Source organism: Neodiprion fabricii, chromosome 5 (assembly GCF_021155785.1).
Source record: "Neodiprion fabricii isolate iyNeoFabr1 chromosome 5, iyNeoFabr1.1, whole genome shotgun sequence".
Lineage (NCBI taxonomy): Eukaryota > Metazoa > Arthropoda > Insecta > Hymenoptera > Diprionidae > Neodiprion > Neodiprion fabricii.
In genome coordinates, this window is record NC_060243.1 from 14,053,690 (window position 1) to 14,071,135 (window position 17,446).

The 17,446-nt window shown below is 38.1% G+C and overlaps 1 protein-coding gene across 3 annotated transcripts in view; it reads left to right on the top strand.

Annotated features, from left to right (window-relative positions):
• Positions 1 to 17,446, top strand: part of LOC124183578 (sodium/calcium exchanger 1) — a 1,216,563-nt gene that overhangs the window by 1,109,520 nt on the left and 89,597 nt on the right. For 2 of the 3 annotated variants that reach the window (XM_046572225.1, XM_046572226.1), the window contains one exon: positions 6,583 to 6,876. In XM_046572225.1, the coding sequence (XP_046428181.1) occupies positions 6,583 to 6,787 (205 nt within the window). In that variant the 3' untranslated portion in view covers positions 6,788 to 6,876. Of the gene's footprint in view, positions 1 to 6,582; positions 6,877 to 17,446 lie in introns of those variants that run through there. The other variant, XM_046572227.1, reaches the window with a different exon arrangement.

Genomic DNA, 17,446 nt, shown 5'->3' on the forward strand with positions numbered 1-17,446 from the left:
GATTTCTGTATTTCATGTTAGTATGGTTCGAAACAAAGAAAATCTAATCGGAAGCCTAGAACTCAGAAACGTAGATCACAGCCTGTGACACAAGTTGAAAATCAACTTTCTCAAAATGCGCCCTAACGTCACAAATAGCTTCAAGGACAATCATGTTTTAGCGTAATGTCACAACATTATTACGAGGATATTGTCTTATCGGATTCAAGATTGTGTCCCATGTTCCATCAAAATAAATGAATATCTAATTTTCAACGAAGTTCATGAAGATTTTTTCTGAATAATGTAATCCGATGCAATATCTTGTTCATAGTCCTCCGAACGTTACCTTCTGAAACGGATATTTGGAAAGAGTCCCTTTGTTGCAGAAACCATTATAAAATTCTTGGTTTTCAATTCGTGCTATCGAATAACTCAGTGTTTCAGGTTTCATTTTCAATCTCAAAATGGGATTTTTTTTGCTCCAGATAATGCTAACATGAAATGCAGAAATAATTGCGGTACATGGAGATTTACAAGCTTTCAGTCTTAAGGTAGGACCCTATAAAAAGTGTAAGATTGAATTTAAAGACATTTTTAACTGAACTTATTCAACAGTTCTAGATTTAGATTGATTCAGTTTGCCTAGCAAAATTCAACCCTACAATCTAATTGAGGACTTGAAAAACTATTTATCTGAATTCAATGCCAAAGAGAGTGAAAGTAAGCTTTAAAATAAGATACCAAATCAAATGGTATAAAGTTTGAAAAACAATGCTAGTCAATAATAATGCTTAAATTACAATGGTGCACAGAATGATTCCTCGGTAGAATGAATTGGCAGCAACGGTTAAGTAACAAACTTATCGCTATTGGCTCGATCAAAGTAGATTGATGGGATATTCAGCCATTATGATCTGTAGTATATCCCGCTCTTCAATTTTGCCTCAACTGATGTTAAGAAGGTGGCGATGGCCTGATAAAATTCACTCTGGCACCTGATGTCTGACGAAACAACCAGATTCGATGGTTTTAATGATTGCACCGCTCGAGAAACCAGGATCCTTGCCACCTAAACTGACCATCAGGTAAGGCATAATTTTCCTCGTGTTAATCAAAGTTCAAGCTTCGAGCCTGCTGAAAAAAAACGAATTTCATCATTGAATCCATGTTAAAATATTGTCATTGTCAAAGATCACGTAATTAGAAATTTACCTACATGCTTCCATGCCTGACAAATTTAGTCCCGCTTTGACAATGAATTATTTCGTACCTGAAAATATTAGAAGCTATTATTATCAGACAGGATCTTTTGGTATTTTTGAATACAAATAATTTCCAATCAAATGCACAAAACATAAATTGTTAATGAGACGCATTGCCACCAGACATCACCTGGCTTAATGCTCAAAAATCACAATCACAAATTACTGATCTTTAGATGTCGTTTGACGTATTGCTTTTGTGAATACCATCTATTGAATTTGTATTGTGGAGTTTTTTCATAGTCCATATTTTTCCGAAATGAACAAAATTCTTCGAATAGCAAATTCACAATATGATCGCGAATGTCACGGTATGATCGCGAGGTTACTGAAATTCGTTCACCTGAACCGCTGAATACGAGGTGAATAAACATCGCCCATCACATCGCGAAACTATTTCCTTGTTTTCCTACGTAATGATGTAGAGGGACATCGATTTCTAGAATTGAAACTCAGAGACAGATCACCACGTGGTATTTAACCAGATAGTTCGTATCCTAATTTTGTGCATAGCAGCGACACTGGGAGGGCGCGAAAACCACGATTCTGGTGATACCAGAATTTGATTGGATGAGGGCAACGCTCGCGACTGGTATCAGCCGATACAATCATCTTCCTCTACAGTTTCGTAATTTTCCCACTCGCGAATATAAACAACCCCGCCCGCGTAAATTGACCACTTTGCAAAAAGATCGCGCGACTTTAACCACGTGTCTGGCAATCACCTCGATCATTTTGTGAATTTATTCATCATGTTCATTAGATAAAAAATGCGTGATTACAAGTTTTCTGTGCAGAAAAAAGTGGAGTTGGTGAAACATCATTACCAGGGCCTGTCTTACCGGAAAAATCGGGACCATTTCGCCGTCACACACCCGGATCGACCGACACCCTCGTTAACGACCATCAGGAATCTGGTGCTAAAATTTGAAAAATCGGGTAGTGTCGACGAGAGGACCAGGAAAATCTCTCAACCAAACCGTTAGCTGAGCTGGGATACCAAGCTGGACATCTGCTTGACTGTCGAAGAGGATCTATTCAAGCCGATCAGCCGCATCGCTCAGGACTTAGAAATATCTAGCGCGTCGGTCAGAAGAGTATTGCGTGAAGCTAAGTACAGATCGTACAAGTTTCAAGTCCATCAAGAACTCTTGGCTGGTGATAACGATAGTCGTCTTCGCTTCAGCCAAGAGATGATGGAACGTCTGAACGCAGACGAGGGCTTGTTGAGTCGCATTTGTTTCTCTGCTGAAAGTACGGTGATACTTGTCGGGAAACCGAACAGGCAGAACACCAGAGCCTGGTGTCGAAACAACCCTCGTCTGTTCATTCAGGCGGGCACGCAGTACCCGTTGAAGCTCAACGTCTGGCTTGGCGCGATTGGCAATCGGCTTATTGGGCCATTTTTTATTGATGGAAACCTCAACGGCGAGAAGTACCTCTGGTTGCTGAGAGAGAGGATCGTACCGGCTCTTAGGCTGATTGAAGAAGAAATCGTGAGTGTATTTTATCATGTAGAGCTGGCGTTATTATTAGCAGAGTGCGTATGATTTTAAAATGAATAATTTTATGCTTACTACAAGTAATGTATCATTTTCTGTGTTTAGGGCGAACCTGTTTGGTTTCAGCAGGATGGAGTCCCACCGCACTTCGCATGTGCGGTGAGTGATTACCTCGACCAACAATTCCCTGGACGCTGGATTGGTAGGGCAAGCCCGGAGGTCGAGTGGCCAGCCCGTTCACCTGATCTCGCTCCCTTGGACTACGGCTTGTGGGGCCATTTGAAAAATGTCCAGTATGCCCAAGGTAGGATTGAAGACCTTGCCGCACTGCAAGCTAGGATCTTGGACATCCTGCAGAACCTGTCTCCGGATATCATATCCAACACGACAAATGCCTTCTACGACCGGCTCGGTTACTGCGCTGCAGCTACTGGAGGGCATTTTGAGCACTTTTTGAAAGGCAACCAATGGCCAGACGAGGGGTGATCAGAAGAGTGGAGATTGGTCTCCCAGTGTTATCGAACGATTGTCTTGTAAGTTATTGTTTTGTTTCCTAATATTTCATTAATAGCATGATTTACACTGTAATATTAACTGTTGTTCTTTTTCTCTTTTTATTCTTGGATATCTGGTGAACCCTCTTTGTTAACGGAACATTGATGGAGCTGTAAAAACTTTGTCAACTAATCAATGATGTCGGCGAGGGTTTTCGTGAGTATTGCGTCGGGTACGTTTTCTGTTAATTGCTACTCTTTGTCCTCCTAAGCTTCGTGTTTAAGATGAATAATTTCTTCATTCCTTGTTACTCGTTTCTTTTATTTATTTCATGTTCATCGGCACTAATTACTGACTTCTGGAGCACTGCAGCGTAACGAATCTACTCTGGAACTACCTTCTACTGGGTCTCGACCATCCATTTATTTTTAATTTTATGTAAATAAAGAATCTGTTCACAATAAACATTGTTTTGACTTACCTACCTCTGTTTGTCCAGACTCCCACTTGTTAATGACATTTCACGTTGAATATTCAGATTTCGTCTTTTAATAAGTAACACCCAATTTCTGTATCATTTGATATTAGCTTTTTCGTTAAATTCTCTATTGCGTCGGTTGAATATCTTCCGAAATCGACCACGGTATTGCTGAACGATACTATTCTTCTTAGACAATTCACGCTACGTAAAAATAAACAGCAGCATAACCTCAATCCACGGCTTTACGCGCCAGAGAATTACAGCTTTTGTTTCATTTTGTGTACGTTGGCGCCTTGCTCAGTAGATGAAAACATCACCGCGGCGCGATTTCACCGAACAATGAGATTAAATTATTCGGCGCATGCGCGTTATATGTATACTTTCAAGAGATTTTCCTGGTGTATGATTGAGCTTTGATTAGCTTAGAAATACATATACCCAAAAACTATTACCCGTGCGATTTCAACCAAATTATTGGATTGCAGAAATAATACAGGAACTGACATTTGGAGAGGTAGGGGGCGGCAAAAATTTAACAGCCTATCCTTGGGAAATGTGTAAATCCGGCACTGATCTGTATCACGTGTAAGAGTGCACTGAATTGCATCACTTAAAAAGTTCAAAAATTACGTTTCTGATACCAAATATAGCAATCGTGAAATCGCAGCTTGCAGCTAAATAAATAAACAAGTCAGTCAGCAGAAATACAGTATTTAAACAGGAACGAAATAAATCTAAAAGGAAAATGCTCTTATCACTGACACGTGTTTCTCTATTTCAGTCAGAAAATGGACTGCTTTTTTATAATGATCCAAGTTGGCGCAGTAACGTTATTCATTTGTTCACATCTGTTCCTGGTGAATCTTATGTATTTTCTATCTATAACGACTACAGAATTAATTTCAAACATATTGGAGATAAGAAAATCAACAGTGGAGCCGAGAATCGAATCTGGCATCTAGGGATGCTATGCCGAAGACTTACACCATTCGACCACTTAGTTACCCTGACTACACTGTCGACAATTCTTCTTATCACTTCGTATTGGAAATCTATGTTTGGTATGCTTTGATAATTATATTAATGTCAATTTCGTCGCTATAGAATATTGAAACCATGCCGTTTGAAGGCAGATGGAGTACAGCTAAATTACATGGATACCTACATTACCTACGGATATGCTCGGACGTCCATGTAGTGATATATAAATTAATATAGATAATTATAATTTCGTGACCAAGGTATGGTTAGATTAATTTCGTTCGTCAACATGGGTCAGGTATGAAATTTGTTTATTATTATATGTACATAACAACGTTTCGATCGGACTGTCCGCCAACCACCTTCAGGCTTAAACAAAAAAATATGTGGAAAGCTTTTCACCTGAAATTAAAAAAATTCTACACGATGTAGCAATAAATGTAACATTAAGATCACAAATAGCACCCAACGGTTATGTACTTCTTTAAGATCTGAAATTCCAATTGCCAATACTATTGATAGCATCTACCGTATCGATTGCGGAAATTGTGATAACATATACATTGGGCAAACATCTTAACACCTAAAAAACAGAATTACTGGACATAAATCAAAAATCAAATGTAGCAATCCAGACAGTTGTGCTCTTGCATCACATACGTTAAGGCTGGGTTACAAGTTTGACTTTGATCATGCATCAGTGATTACCACAGAGAGTAATAGCTATAAAAGAAACATGAAAGAAATGATAAACATTTGCAGAAACAACAATATAAAATGTAATCGCAAAACTGTTATTCAACATCTTAGTCAACTGTAACAAGATATAATTTAGTTCATAATTTACCGCTTTAACAATTTGAATCTTGTTGTCACTGATCATGAATCAATCGTATAACTGTGTATTGACCGGTACTAATCACTTCCTCCGAAATGGCGCTGACAATAAGAACTTCGCCTGTAGAATGTCAATATTAATGTAAGTAATCTGAATTAATCCATTCAATCCGTTTCCAAATTCTTAGTAAAAACTTTTATAAAGGTTCGTTGTACAATCATAGCATTAATATCTGTGATATTATATTAATTATTGTTTAATATTAACGTTTAAAAATGTAGAGTAACCTTCACGGGTTGTGACATACAATTTATAAATCGTTATGTACACAAAAATCTTTAAATATTCATTATAATAAGATTTCTCATGTTAAATTAAGTAGATAATGTGTATTGTTTATTTATTGGTTATTTATGTATTTATTTATTTTAATTTTTAAAGTTTGGGGGGAAAAAAAAAAGGAAAAATTTTTTTTGTTCAAGCCTGAAGATGGTTGGCGGACAGTCCGACCGAAACATCGTTATATACATATAATAGAAAACAAATCTCATACCTGACCCATGTCGACGAACGAAATTAATCTAGATTAATATAGCACGACTTTATATATCATCACATGGGCGTCCGAGCACGTTCGTAAGTAAAGTAGTGTACTGTAGCTGCACTCTTCCTACAAATACTATAGGTCTTTAAGTAATTGAGCTATGCTCAAACAATATGGTCTCAATATGCTTTAGTGACCTAATGGGTATTAATATAGCGACTAGTAGATCAGAAAAAGAGGAAAACAAGAAGTCATTTCACCCTTTATAACAATATATTACACGTAAGAAAAAATGAAGTAAAAACATACAAGGTTACTTCTTGGCTAATTTTAGGTAAAATTGTCCATATCCAAGAAAAAAAAATTTCTCACCCTTAAAACCCATGAGTATATAATTGAACAATCGAAAAATTGCCCTACAGAATTTGTTTTTCAATTTGTCAGACTATTATACTTGTATGAGCTCAACAGTCTTTTGTTTTAAATTTCTGCTTCAGTCTGGCTTTCTCCGTGACACTGTTCTGCACCGAGGCTTGCTTCGTTATCATCGTTCTTCTATTGAGGAGAGCTAAAAACATCGGTGGTGAACTGGGTGGACCTCTGGTGCCAAAATACCTTACGTCCATCTTTTTGTTTTCATTGTGGATTTTTTACCTTGTCATGTCAACTATGGAAGCCTACGGCGTAATCAGTGGCTTCTAAACTTCTGGGAAACGGTTTCATCAAGGAAAACTGCCACCTCTTCAGAAGTGTTGGTTATAAGAATCTACGCTCAACGAAGAAGTTCCACGGTGAGTATTTATCTTTGAAAAAATTTTGATATCCGAAACTGAGACCTCAAATTTTAAACTTGTCCTGAACTATGAGTGTACCAACAAGGAGAAATCGCCAGATGGGGGTCAAGGATGACAAACCGCTTTTGGGGTAAAAAAAAGTACTTCATAGAAAACTACAGGCGGAAGGTGCTGCCACCTCACTCGAAACTGTTTTCAAGAAAAACCGATTTCAAAAGCGTAGTGCTATTCATTCACTTGCTCCGTTACGCTCAGTATCATTGAGGCGGCTTGACTAAAAACAGTGCCCCCGACTCCCAAACGAGCGATCCGGGTTCGATCGCGACCACGATTAATTTTCTGTTTCACTCATATTTCTTTTCTTTTGCTTCCCGACAGCACACGTTTGTTCGTCAATAATTTTGTAAATTAACCTGAAAAATCAGTCGATTGTAAAGCTATCATTTTTCGTTATTGAAAACTGATTTATTACAAAACATTACAAATGTTCACAATTTATCTTGGTTTACAATGGCTTATTAGTCACTATCACTGTCATAATCTGTACAGCCGTTGCATCTATTCGGATGGTAGTTAACGTAAAATCACGAAAAACGTAAATTTTCTTTACACCATGCACATTTTATAGATGCAACGTTTTCGCTCTGATAATATTATTTCAAAAGCAACAGAGGAAAGTATATTCCGTTCATATCTGGAAATATGATCTTTTCTTCGATCAATTTGACGGCAAACCAAGCATATGTCAACATGTTGTGAAAATTTCGAGCGCTTAAGGTGCCGCTGACCTGGATCTAAATGTTGTAATCGATCGAAGCGCCCTCTGCGTAAGTTTCCTCGATTCCAAACCATTCGAAGGTGGTACTCTCCACCGGGGAGTAGCGCAACACAATATTAGACAAAACGCGGTTAGTAAAAGGCCTGATTCTGAGTCGGTAACCATACCAACAGGACTGACTCGAATTTTGCATGCGAATGATGACATCATGCGTGTAGCGACTGCATCACGACCGAACTGATTATTTTGATAGTTTTACGGTGAATATAGCAAATTCAATTTCGTGTTCCGTGAAACACCCTTAAATATGGGTCATTTTTTGATGAATCGAAAAGACTTAGATAAAAATCGACCGACGTAATTTTGATGTAGCTTAAAATTTTTTCACGGGTTCTATATCAAAAAAATAGGAATACGTATTCGAGGATTTTTTTATTTTACATATTTCCTAACATAGAGGGGATGGAAAATTTGACAATTTGGTGTTTTTTGGCATGGAGAGTCATTTCATTTTCAAAAATTCATAACACCGGTTCTGTTTGAGTTGAAAAGTTCGTTTTTTCAACCCAAAGCTAATAAAATGAATTTTGATACAACAATTCTTTCATTCACGATTATTCCAAAATTTATATTGTTAAAAATGATTAATATGTTTTAATCGATTTTTAACAATTGCCTTCACCTCGTAGCGAGTTCTCAGCACGACCGTCGTATTCTACGTCAAATTATCTATTAATAACGCATTTTCATTTGATGGAGAAATTATTATTACTGTAGGAAAAAATTAATTTATCCAGCGCGGGACGTCACATCGGCGCACGGGTTCCATTACACGCCTCATTATCTTGCCTCGTGTCGTTTTCCTCTGTAATATAAATGATGACTGTATATTCTCGATTGAATAATAATATTTAATAGCGAATAAGACTTTATAAAAAATGTAACAAAAAATGATCAAATACAAAATATTATTGTGTCAAATAAAAAATCAATTCATTAAGATTTCAATACATTATTTTTAGTTAATAAGTACCTCGTCCTGCAGTACGTCGTACAATATTTACATTTATTCTTGAAAATTTGTGTGATTCCAACCTCTCTTAAAGAATTGGAAGCAAAGCAATTCTCATTGTGACAACCAAAAAACGGTTGTACAAATTTTTAAACGAAAAATACTATACATACTAAAAGCGAATGTAAATATTGTGAGACGTAATGCAGAACGAGGTGCTTATTGAATAATCATAATGTATTAAAATCTTGGTAAATTAATTTTTTATTTGCCACAAGAATATTTTTTATTTTATTATTTTTTTGTTAAATTTTTTATAAAGTCTTATATGCTAATGAATAATATTATTCAATTAAAAATATAGAGGAATCATTTATGTTACAGAGGAAAACGATACGAGGCAAGATGATGAGGCGTGCAATGGAACTCGCGCGCCGATGTGACGTGCCGCGCTAGATCAATTAATTCTTTTCCTCCAGTGATAATAATTTCTCCATTAATTCAAAATACGTTATGGATAAATAATTTGACGTAGAATGCGATGGTTGTGCTAAGAACTCGCTACGAGGTTGGGGCAATTGTTAAAGATCGATTAAAACATATTAATTGTTTATAACAGTATAAATTTCGTAATAATCGTTAATGAAAGAATTGTTGTAATAAAGTTCATTTTATTAGCTTTGAGATGGAAAAAACGAACTTTCCAGCTCAAATAGAACCAGCGTTATGAATTTTTGACAGTGAGTCTTCCAAGCCAAAAAACACCAAATTATCAAATTTTCGATCCCCTCTATCTTACGAAATATGTGAAATGAAAAATCCTCGGATACGTATCCTTATTTTTTCGGTATAGAAGCCGTCAAAAAAAATTTCAGCTGAATCAAAAATGTGTCGGTCGCGAAGGTGTTCGGTTGTAAAAGAATGTCCCATATACATTAAAACGTATCGCGCAATATTAGTTTTACACAGCACGAAGTATTTTCAAAATGATTTCATAAAATATCACCATTCACCATTTGTAGATATTTGGAAATATGTTCGAAAAATACGATTGAAACAAAACGGGTACGAATCGTTGTGTTCGCGTTTTATGTAGCATCGCTACGACCTTGCATGACTATTCTTCGACGTGGGTATCGAAATCATTCTAAAATTGTACATCGCTTTTTACACACAACTCTACTGACAATAATGAAATAATTTTATGTTCGATGCTATTTTACTAGTGAAAAGGATTTCAAAAAATGATTATATATAATATTGGAACACTTTATTCATGTTACTATGGATATATGAAACAATTATTGACATCGACGTTGAGGATTATTTTTATACCCTCTGAAATATTAAATACATGGAAATAGTATCCCAGATTCGAGGTAACTATGAAGCTGCGAGTTGTGCGTAACAGTTCCTTCTCCCGGTTGATGGGAGTTTCTAACATCCTTTGCGAAGTAATGTAATTTGAACATAGTTCACCACTCCATGAAGATATCCCTGCGGCATGTCGATCTGCATGTGACATTGCGACCGTCCAACGGTTACGATGGATTATCCTGTAAAATATAAGCGTACTTATTTGGTTGTTTCGCCTTTTCAACGCAGAATCCATAACATGATTAGTACTTGTCGATAAAAATATACTTCGGCACACAATTCGTGCCCTCCCCTCCCTATCATACAAGGACTCATACAAATACATCGGTCCGTTTCTGTTCTCTTACAACCATGTGTCGGCGCGATCTCACTGTACACAAAAATGTTAAAAATGTTACCACTTTTACTTTACGGTACTTTACCAGTACCGGAGACTTACTCCACTAGACCACCCAGCCGCCCTGACTCTGATGTCGTTAATTCCTCTCATCACCAGTAAGTTCAAATTTGTTTTCTTGTGCTGTGATAGTATGTGTGAATATATAAAGTGTTCTTCCTCTTCGAGCACAATGTGTATGTGTGAATATATAAAGTGTTCTTCCTCTTCGAGCACAATGTGAAGAGGAAAAACACTTTATATATTCACACATACTATCACAGCACAAGAAAACAAATTTGAACTTACTGGTGATGAGAGGAATTAACGACATCAGAGTCAGGGCGGCTAGGTGGTCTAGTGGAGTAAGGCTCCGGTAAAGCATCGCTAGATACCAGGTTCGATTCCTGGCTCCGTCGTTAATTTTTCGAATTCACCAGTTTTTCAAAATTATACGTTTCAACAATGAAAAATGCCTCGTGATTAATATTAATATTGATAAAGCATATCCGCATTTCAATATTAGACGGTCATTGACTGTCTCACGAGCTTCGCATCAGAAGCGTAAGATTCCAAAATGTAAACACACTTACAGACATTCTCACAAGTTGTGCTCGAAGAGGAAGAACACTTTATATATTACAATGTTCAATGTTTCCGAATAAACCAAAGTTTTTACGAAAGCTCATCTTCTCTGCTCGCGAATGTGCTGTGAATCATTTTTCTACGTCAAATAGAACCGGAGATGAGATATTGATTCTTCAAGTTTACTGCGGCTCATTTTGCAATAAAAGTGAATGACTCGTCGCTTCCGGAAAAAAAATTGTAGAAATAGGTTTTTACTTTTTATGCTCACATTTCACTTCGAAAAAGCTTTCATTGTTTTGGAATATACGCGGGCATTTTTTGTCAGGATGATATTTCTGACTCAAGAACCTAAATTAAAACCCAACTGACTTTTTATGGTTTATATGATGAAATAATAACAGTCGTGATATTTATTTTCCTTAAGATTTGAAATTTCTCGCATATTTGCATCGTATTCAGGGTATATGTCAACTCGTGTAAATTTCTCCAATTATCGGAAAAGAAAATTACCGTACGATTACAATAATTGAACTCTCCGAGCATTCGAATCTAGGCTCCGATAAAATTGTGGTATTCGCAACGAAGCATTCAGCAATTCTTATGTTCTGCACACTCCTAACGAAAAATCAAAATGATTATATAATATATGAAGAGAACAGAGAAAAAAAAACTTGATCGAAGAAGAAATCCGAAAAAATCAAATTTCCGTTTCTTCGAATGAAAAAAGCCGTTTTCCCGAAAAATTTCTTAGGAACTTTCGACTCCAATTTTGACAAGGATTCGCCCTGTCAAGTATTTGCTGTGAATTATGAATCACCCTGCATAGCAAGTGCAGATTTGGCAGGATTTTTGTAAATGATATCTATAATTGCATAACAGAAATTTGCAGTATAAAACACTTACGATTTCAACGAACGATTCGTTTGTCGGCGCGTCAAATTTAACCTTTTTTCGGTTCAGCCGTGTGACGTAACTTATCTATTGTTGCACTGACAGGATTATTTTTGTTTGTAACAAATATATGTTGTAACGTGGCGTTTCAGAACCGCCCGTCACAAGGGCACACAACCGCTATTATTTTTAGTTTACGCGTCCTCAGCAGGGTACTCCAACCGAACTCGATACAAAATAGGCAATAACTACTTTTAACTAATTCTTTTTTGTAAATTCTTTATTTCGCGCTTCGGCGCAAGCTAATAAGGTACTTGGACGACAACGATCCCGACCAACAAGGGACCACTAGTTACCGTTTGCAGCTCTCGACGACTTCGCCTACCGACGGTCTAATCAGACTATACTGGCTACCTTGGTGCACCTTTATATACACCTGGGGTAGCTTCCACCCGAACCTTCCGTATCGCCTCGACTGCCGGTGAACAGGGAGATAAAAATCCTCCCGGCGGCCAAGGGCACCGTTTCTCGAAGAGGAACCAGCCGCCAGCTCTATCGGATGCCGTAAGGATGGCGTGAAGGGCAGACCGTAGCCTGCCATCCTCCGACTTACCGGCCTGGTGCCGGACCGACCCCAAACCACTACGTTCAGGTTGATAAAGCCATCGTTCCTAGGATCGACGCTGCCTTCCTATCGGCAGGGACTAATTGTGTAGGTCGTGGTCCACGGTTTGGCCAACTGTCTGACTGCACGACCTCAGGTACAGGCAGCTAGCTACTGTCTGTGCAGAAAGCCGGTGGAGGTGAACAATGAGGCGTCACTCTCCACCCGGTAACTTTGGCCGAGAGGCAGCCTGTGTATGCCTCTGTCAAAGAAGTCCCCGATGATAGGCAGCCTGGACCGTAAACCGAAGCAGCTACAAAATCGTACGAGTTGGTGTCAACGACGAAATCGCGAGCAGCACATTACGCCACATCTAGCGGTAATTTTGGAAAACGTATGACCACGCAGTAACCAATATTCGCCACAGGGGGATGGCCTATTTGCGGTGGGGGTCAACCAACCAATCAAAGAAGAAGAATCACCTCATGACAACCGCGAGATCGGCGAGCCAAACTACGACCTCCTATTCTACGCTTGACCTGCTGAGCGACAGCTTGTTTTCCGCATCCTCCCGATTATTCTCTCGATTTAAGCTACCGATCCTTTTTCCTCTCATCCTACCGTTCTTGTATCTACCGTTTTTCCATACCCTCTATCGTTGCACTATCGTTAACTTCTTCCTGTAAATTCAAGTCCTTTCCTCCCTTTCTACTTTCGTTCCATTATTCTAAGTTTGATTCAAATTAGAGTCAGTTTGTGTGCCTGAAGTCACTAGCCAAGGTAAGGCTTCTGCCTTTGAATTGTATCGTTACGAAGTTGCTCATAATTTTTGTTCTTTCTTATGGTATTTATCGACTTTGTGTGAATCATGGTCCACGGCTTAAAGTTGCAGTAAGCCGCCGTGTGGCTGCATGATTTCAGTCATTAATATTCCATTTATTGTTTCTTGGTTGCATCCTGTGATGCCAGTTTTGTATGAATCATGGTCCACGGCCTAGAGTTGCAGTAAGCCGCCGTGTGACTGCATGATTTCAGTAATTTATTATTTTCGTATCTGAGCGACCTTGTAACTGCCGAATAATTATTTCTCTTGTATTTATGATTTCTCTGATTATTTGTGAATCTCTATTAGCCTGCTTCTGTACTTTCTATCGTATTTTGAGCCCTATTGGCTTAATATTTTATTCCATACTCTTTTTGTATCAGTAGTGTGCTCCATATTTTATTTCTGTTATTGCTTATTATATTTTTATTTATTTTTGTGCCTATTGTATCATATATCGAGTTCCTTGGACTACAACCGAGCGTAGAATCAGCCCCTAGATATTACCGCACCTTTTCTTTATTGCTATTGGCAATTTTATATTATTTTTGCCTGTTATTTATTTCTCTGTATTTTGTTAAATTAAGTTCTGCGAATTATTCTTTTGTACTGCGGTGTATTTAGTGCATTTCTTTATTTTGTAAACTCTCCGAAATTCTCACTTTCTCATAATTTTGTATTTTGTATTCTCTCAAAAGTCATGTTTAGGAATTCATTATTTAATTCCTCAAGTCCGTAATAATTATTAATTATCGAATCTACCGTTTATGAATAATTCTACCGAAGGCTATCTAGTCGATCGTTTGCCGACTTTGTAAATTGTTAACGAATGTCAATCTCTCGTACTGGTTATAATTTATGGTAAATTTGTCGTATCATGTACCGAACTATCGTTACGTTGTTTTCTACCGATCGCAGTAAAGTTCTCTCGTTTTTAATTGACAGAATAATAATTTTCGTAGCGTCATTTGCAACTTGGGTAAGATCATGTCGCACAGTGACGTGTAGTTTTAAGTCAATTCTTGCATTATATCGCATCTCCCGACCTACGTTCATTTTTCTCTGTTAACTACCGTCTCTCGTTTTAAAGCTACCGTTTACTGCTATTCTACCGAAATTTGTGTGAACAACGATTATTTATTTTATTAACTACCGCTGTCGATACCATTTTATTTGCCTGTCTCAACCATGTAATCTTCTCGACAATATATGATCGATTGACCTGTTCATTTTCCTTTTGACGTGAGTCTTTTATTCTTTTATTCCTTATTTTGTTATCTTCTTTGATTCTGGAATTACTGTTAGCTGCCTTGAATACCGCCATTTTACCGGGATGTGCGCGAACGTACCTGAGCCTAGCCAGCCATACAACGGGTTCTCTATTTATCTCTTTTGTACGGTTTTGTGTTATTTCTATTGATTTGTATCATTGTTTGAAAATCGACGCTAACGCGTCTGGCGCCCAACACAATTGATTTTGTTATAGTTTGATATTGTGGATAGGTAGAGAACCGCGCCAAAGTGTCAACGGTAAGTCCTCATCCGAGGGTAACAGAATTTAGCGTTACAATGTATACACACTAGCCGCGTGAAAATTTGCACCTGATTAGAACTTGTGACACGGCAAATTACCAAAACACTCGCGTTTGCTACGTTCACCGCGAAAAGTGGATGTGGACGGTACGCGAGGAAACGCAGAACTGACGGCCGCGCGGATAGTGGGGACAGTGGCGTGTGAGGGATAGTACTAGGAATTCGAAGAAGTTGATCCCTGCGAGAGTTCCAAATTTCTGTGAAATATTATAGGATAGTGCCGGACTTTGATGTACAGCAGTAACACATACCCCGACTTTTCGTAGGTCGTATGCGATGCAGAAACTAACCCAAAACTCACTAGCGTATCCGTAGCGTATACCATCTACGAGAAGTCACGGTGTGTAGTTTTATAACGATTTTCACCTAATGAGTAACTTTCAGGTAATTCGTCTGATGTAAAAAAAACATTTGCTAGCATCATTCGGAACTAGGCGTAATTGACAAATGAAACGAAGCAAATAAAGTATGAAATCCTTATTTGTTGAGAATTAAAAACAGAAAAAATTGGCAAGCAAATCTTCATCAGAATTTTAACAAGGATCGGCCCTGTAAAATATTTGCCATGAATCTTGAACCTTTGTATGCAGTAATTGTATGTATGTACAATGACAAAGATTTTCTGCGGGATGGATTTCTAGTATTGTTAAACATATTCGGTTCAGAAACAATTTCGCGTATATATGAGGGTAATCTTTAAAACAGGCTTGGACGATTGTCAACCGGCCCCTCCCCCCAAATTGGCTACAAACAAATAAATAAAGGTCCGTTCAAAAGCACAATTGTTGATCTCAACCCCAAACCCTCACGCCTATACATGCGTGTTTCCTGCAATTTCAGTATTTATTTTACTGCCGCATCTAATCTTTCGGTCAATAATCTGTAAGTATGACAATTTTGCGGACACTGATGCTACTATGAGATGAGGATATCCAGAGCGTATATGAGGCATTCTATGTCAATTATTCGCCATTCATATCTGCCTTTTCGACGAACGGGAATTAATGGATAGGTATTTTCGTTTTTGTTAATGATTTTCCATCAAATCGACGGAAAATGGCAGACTTAAGTGGTGCGTACTCGATGTAGAATGCCCCAAAACCCTTCAATAAAATGAAAAGGTATAATTTTCTTTTCGAAACTACGACTCAAAACAAGAAAAGAAACAGTATAATATTTTAATATCGGGTTTTGGAAAAGTCATGAGCATATAAAAAAAAATTGTGCGAAATTTTGATAAATTTATGGTGTTTGGATGGGTCGAGACAAACATCTAAAATGTTTCAGACAGACTGCCTTTGGCAGGTACAAGAAAGTGTAAAATTTTCAATAGAATCAAAATTGGTCGGGGTCACGGGTTGGTCGGTTTTGCATGAGATGCCCCGTTCACATACAGTCGAGCTACGTGCCATTACGAATAGTTACCGCGATTGTGAACTGATGTTACCATTTCAAAACGATGCCTTATAATATGCACGAATTTCGAAATCTAGCGGTTATTCTGAGTGAGTTGTACATTTTTTCGCCTATGCTCTCGTCGGCACTGCAGATTGTTGCTTTAGCAGAAACATAGGACGTGTGCGTATACTATGTGGTGTTACCATCTGGTACCGCTCCGGTCGACTACAGCGCTTCTGGAGGTTCAACGTTGAACTAAATTACAGACTTGTTGTGCATCAGAACGGGCTCCTGTCACCTGAAAATCGCCCGCACAAATTGTGCCATATTTACGGAAAACTGACTGGTGCTATAGGTTTTCCCGGATTACGTGTGTGTTTTTGTACGTCGGTATCTCCCTGGCAAAAGTGAAAGAAATTCTGAGTTCGTACAAGCGGTGAATATTCAACAAGTCGCTAGCCCGATCGGCCATGTTTGACGGGACGTGATGTTATTGAGTTCATCATTATTTTTATCAGACTTTATCAGTGATCTGCGATAGTAGTGACTGAGATACAGACGTACAATTTTATTCAAGCTATGTTTTGAAAATTTTTCCAGTCAGATTCGTACCCCCGTTTTATCAGGATTTGTGCGGGCGATTTACCCGCTTCTGACGTCACGAAATATATATAGGACATGCCAGGTCAGCGGGACCTTAATTAATGGTGGACTAAGGGCTATATTTTTATTGAATCATCGTGCGATGCTATTTTCATCTATTATTTTGGGTATGCTTTTATTTATCATTTTATTATTCACAATTCATGTTTTACATACTTTCACAACAACCATCATCCGAATAGATGCACCGCGGCTGTACAAGCAACGACAGTGATAGCGACTCATATGGTGCTTATAAAGTTGCTTGAAAACTCCGACGTGTACCCCTTTCGCCGCGGTAATGCAGAGTTCAGTACCAAGGTACTTTCGCATACCGCTAGATGGCGAAAAGTTTTGTACCGAGGTACCTCTGCACACCGTTAGGTGACACAGCGCGCATCTTCTAATCAGGTTCAATAGTAGAAACCTGCATAGACGATGCTGGGTGCATTATGACAATTCGTGAATCTTTCACAACAATGCTC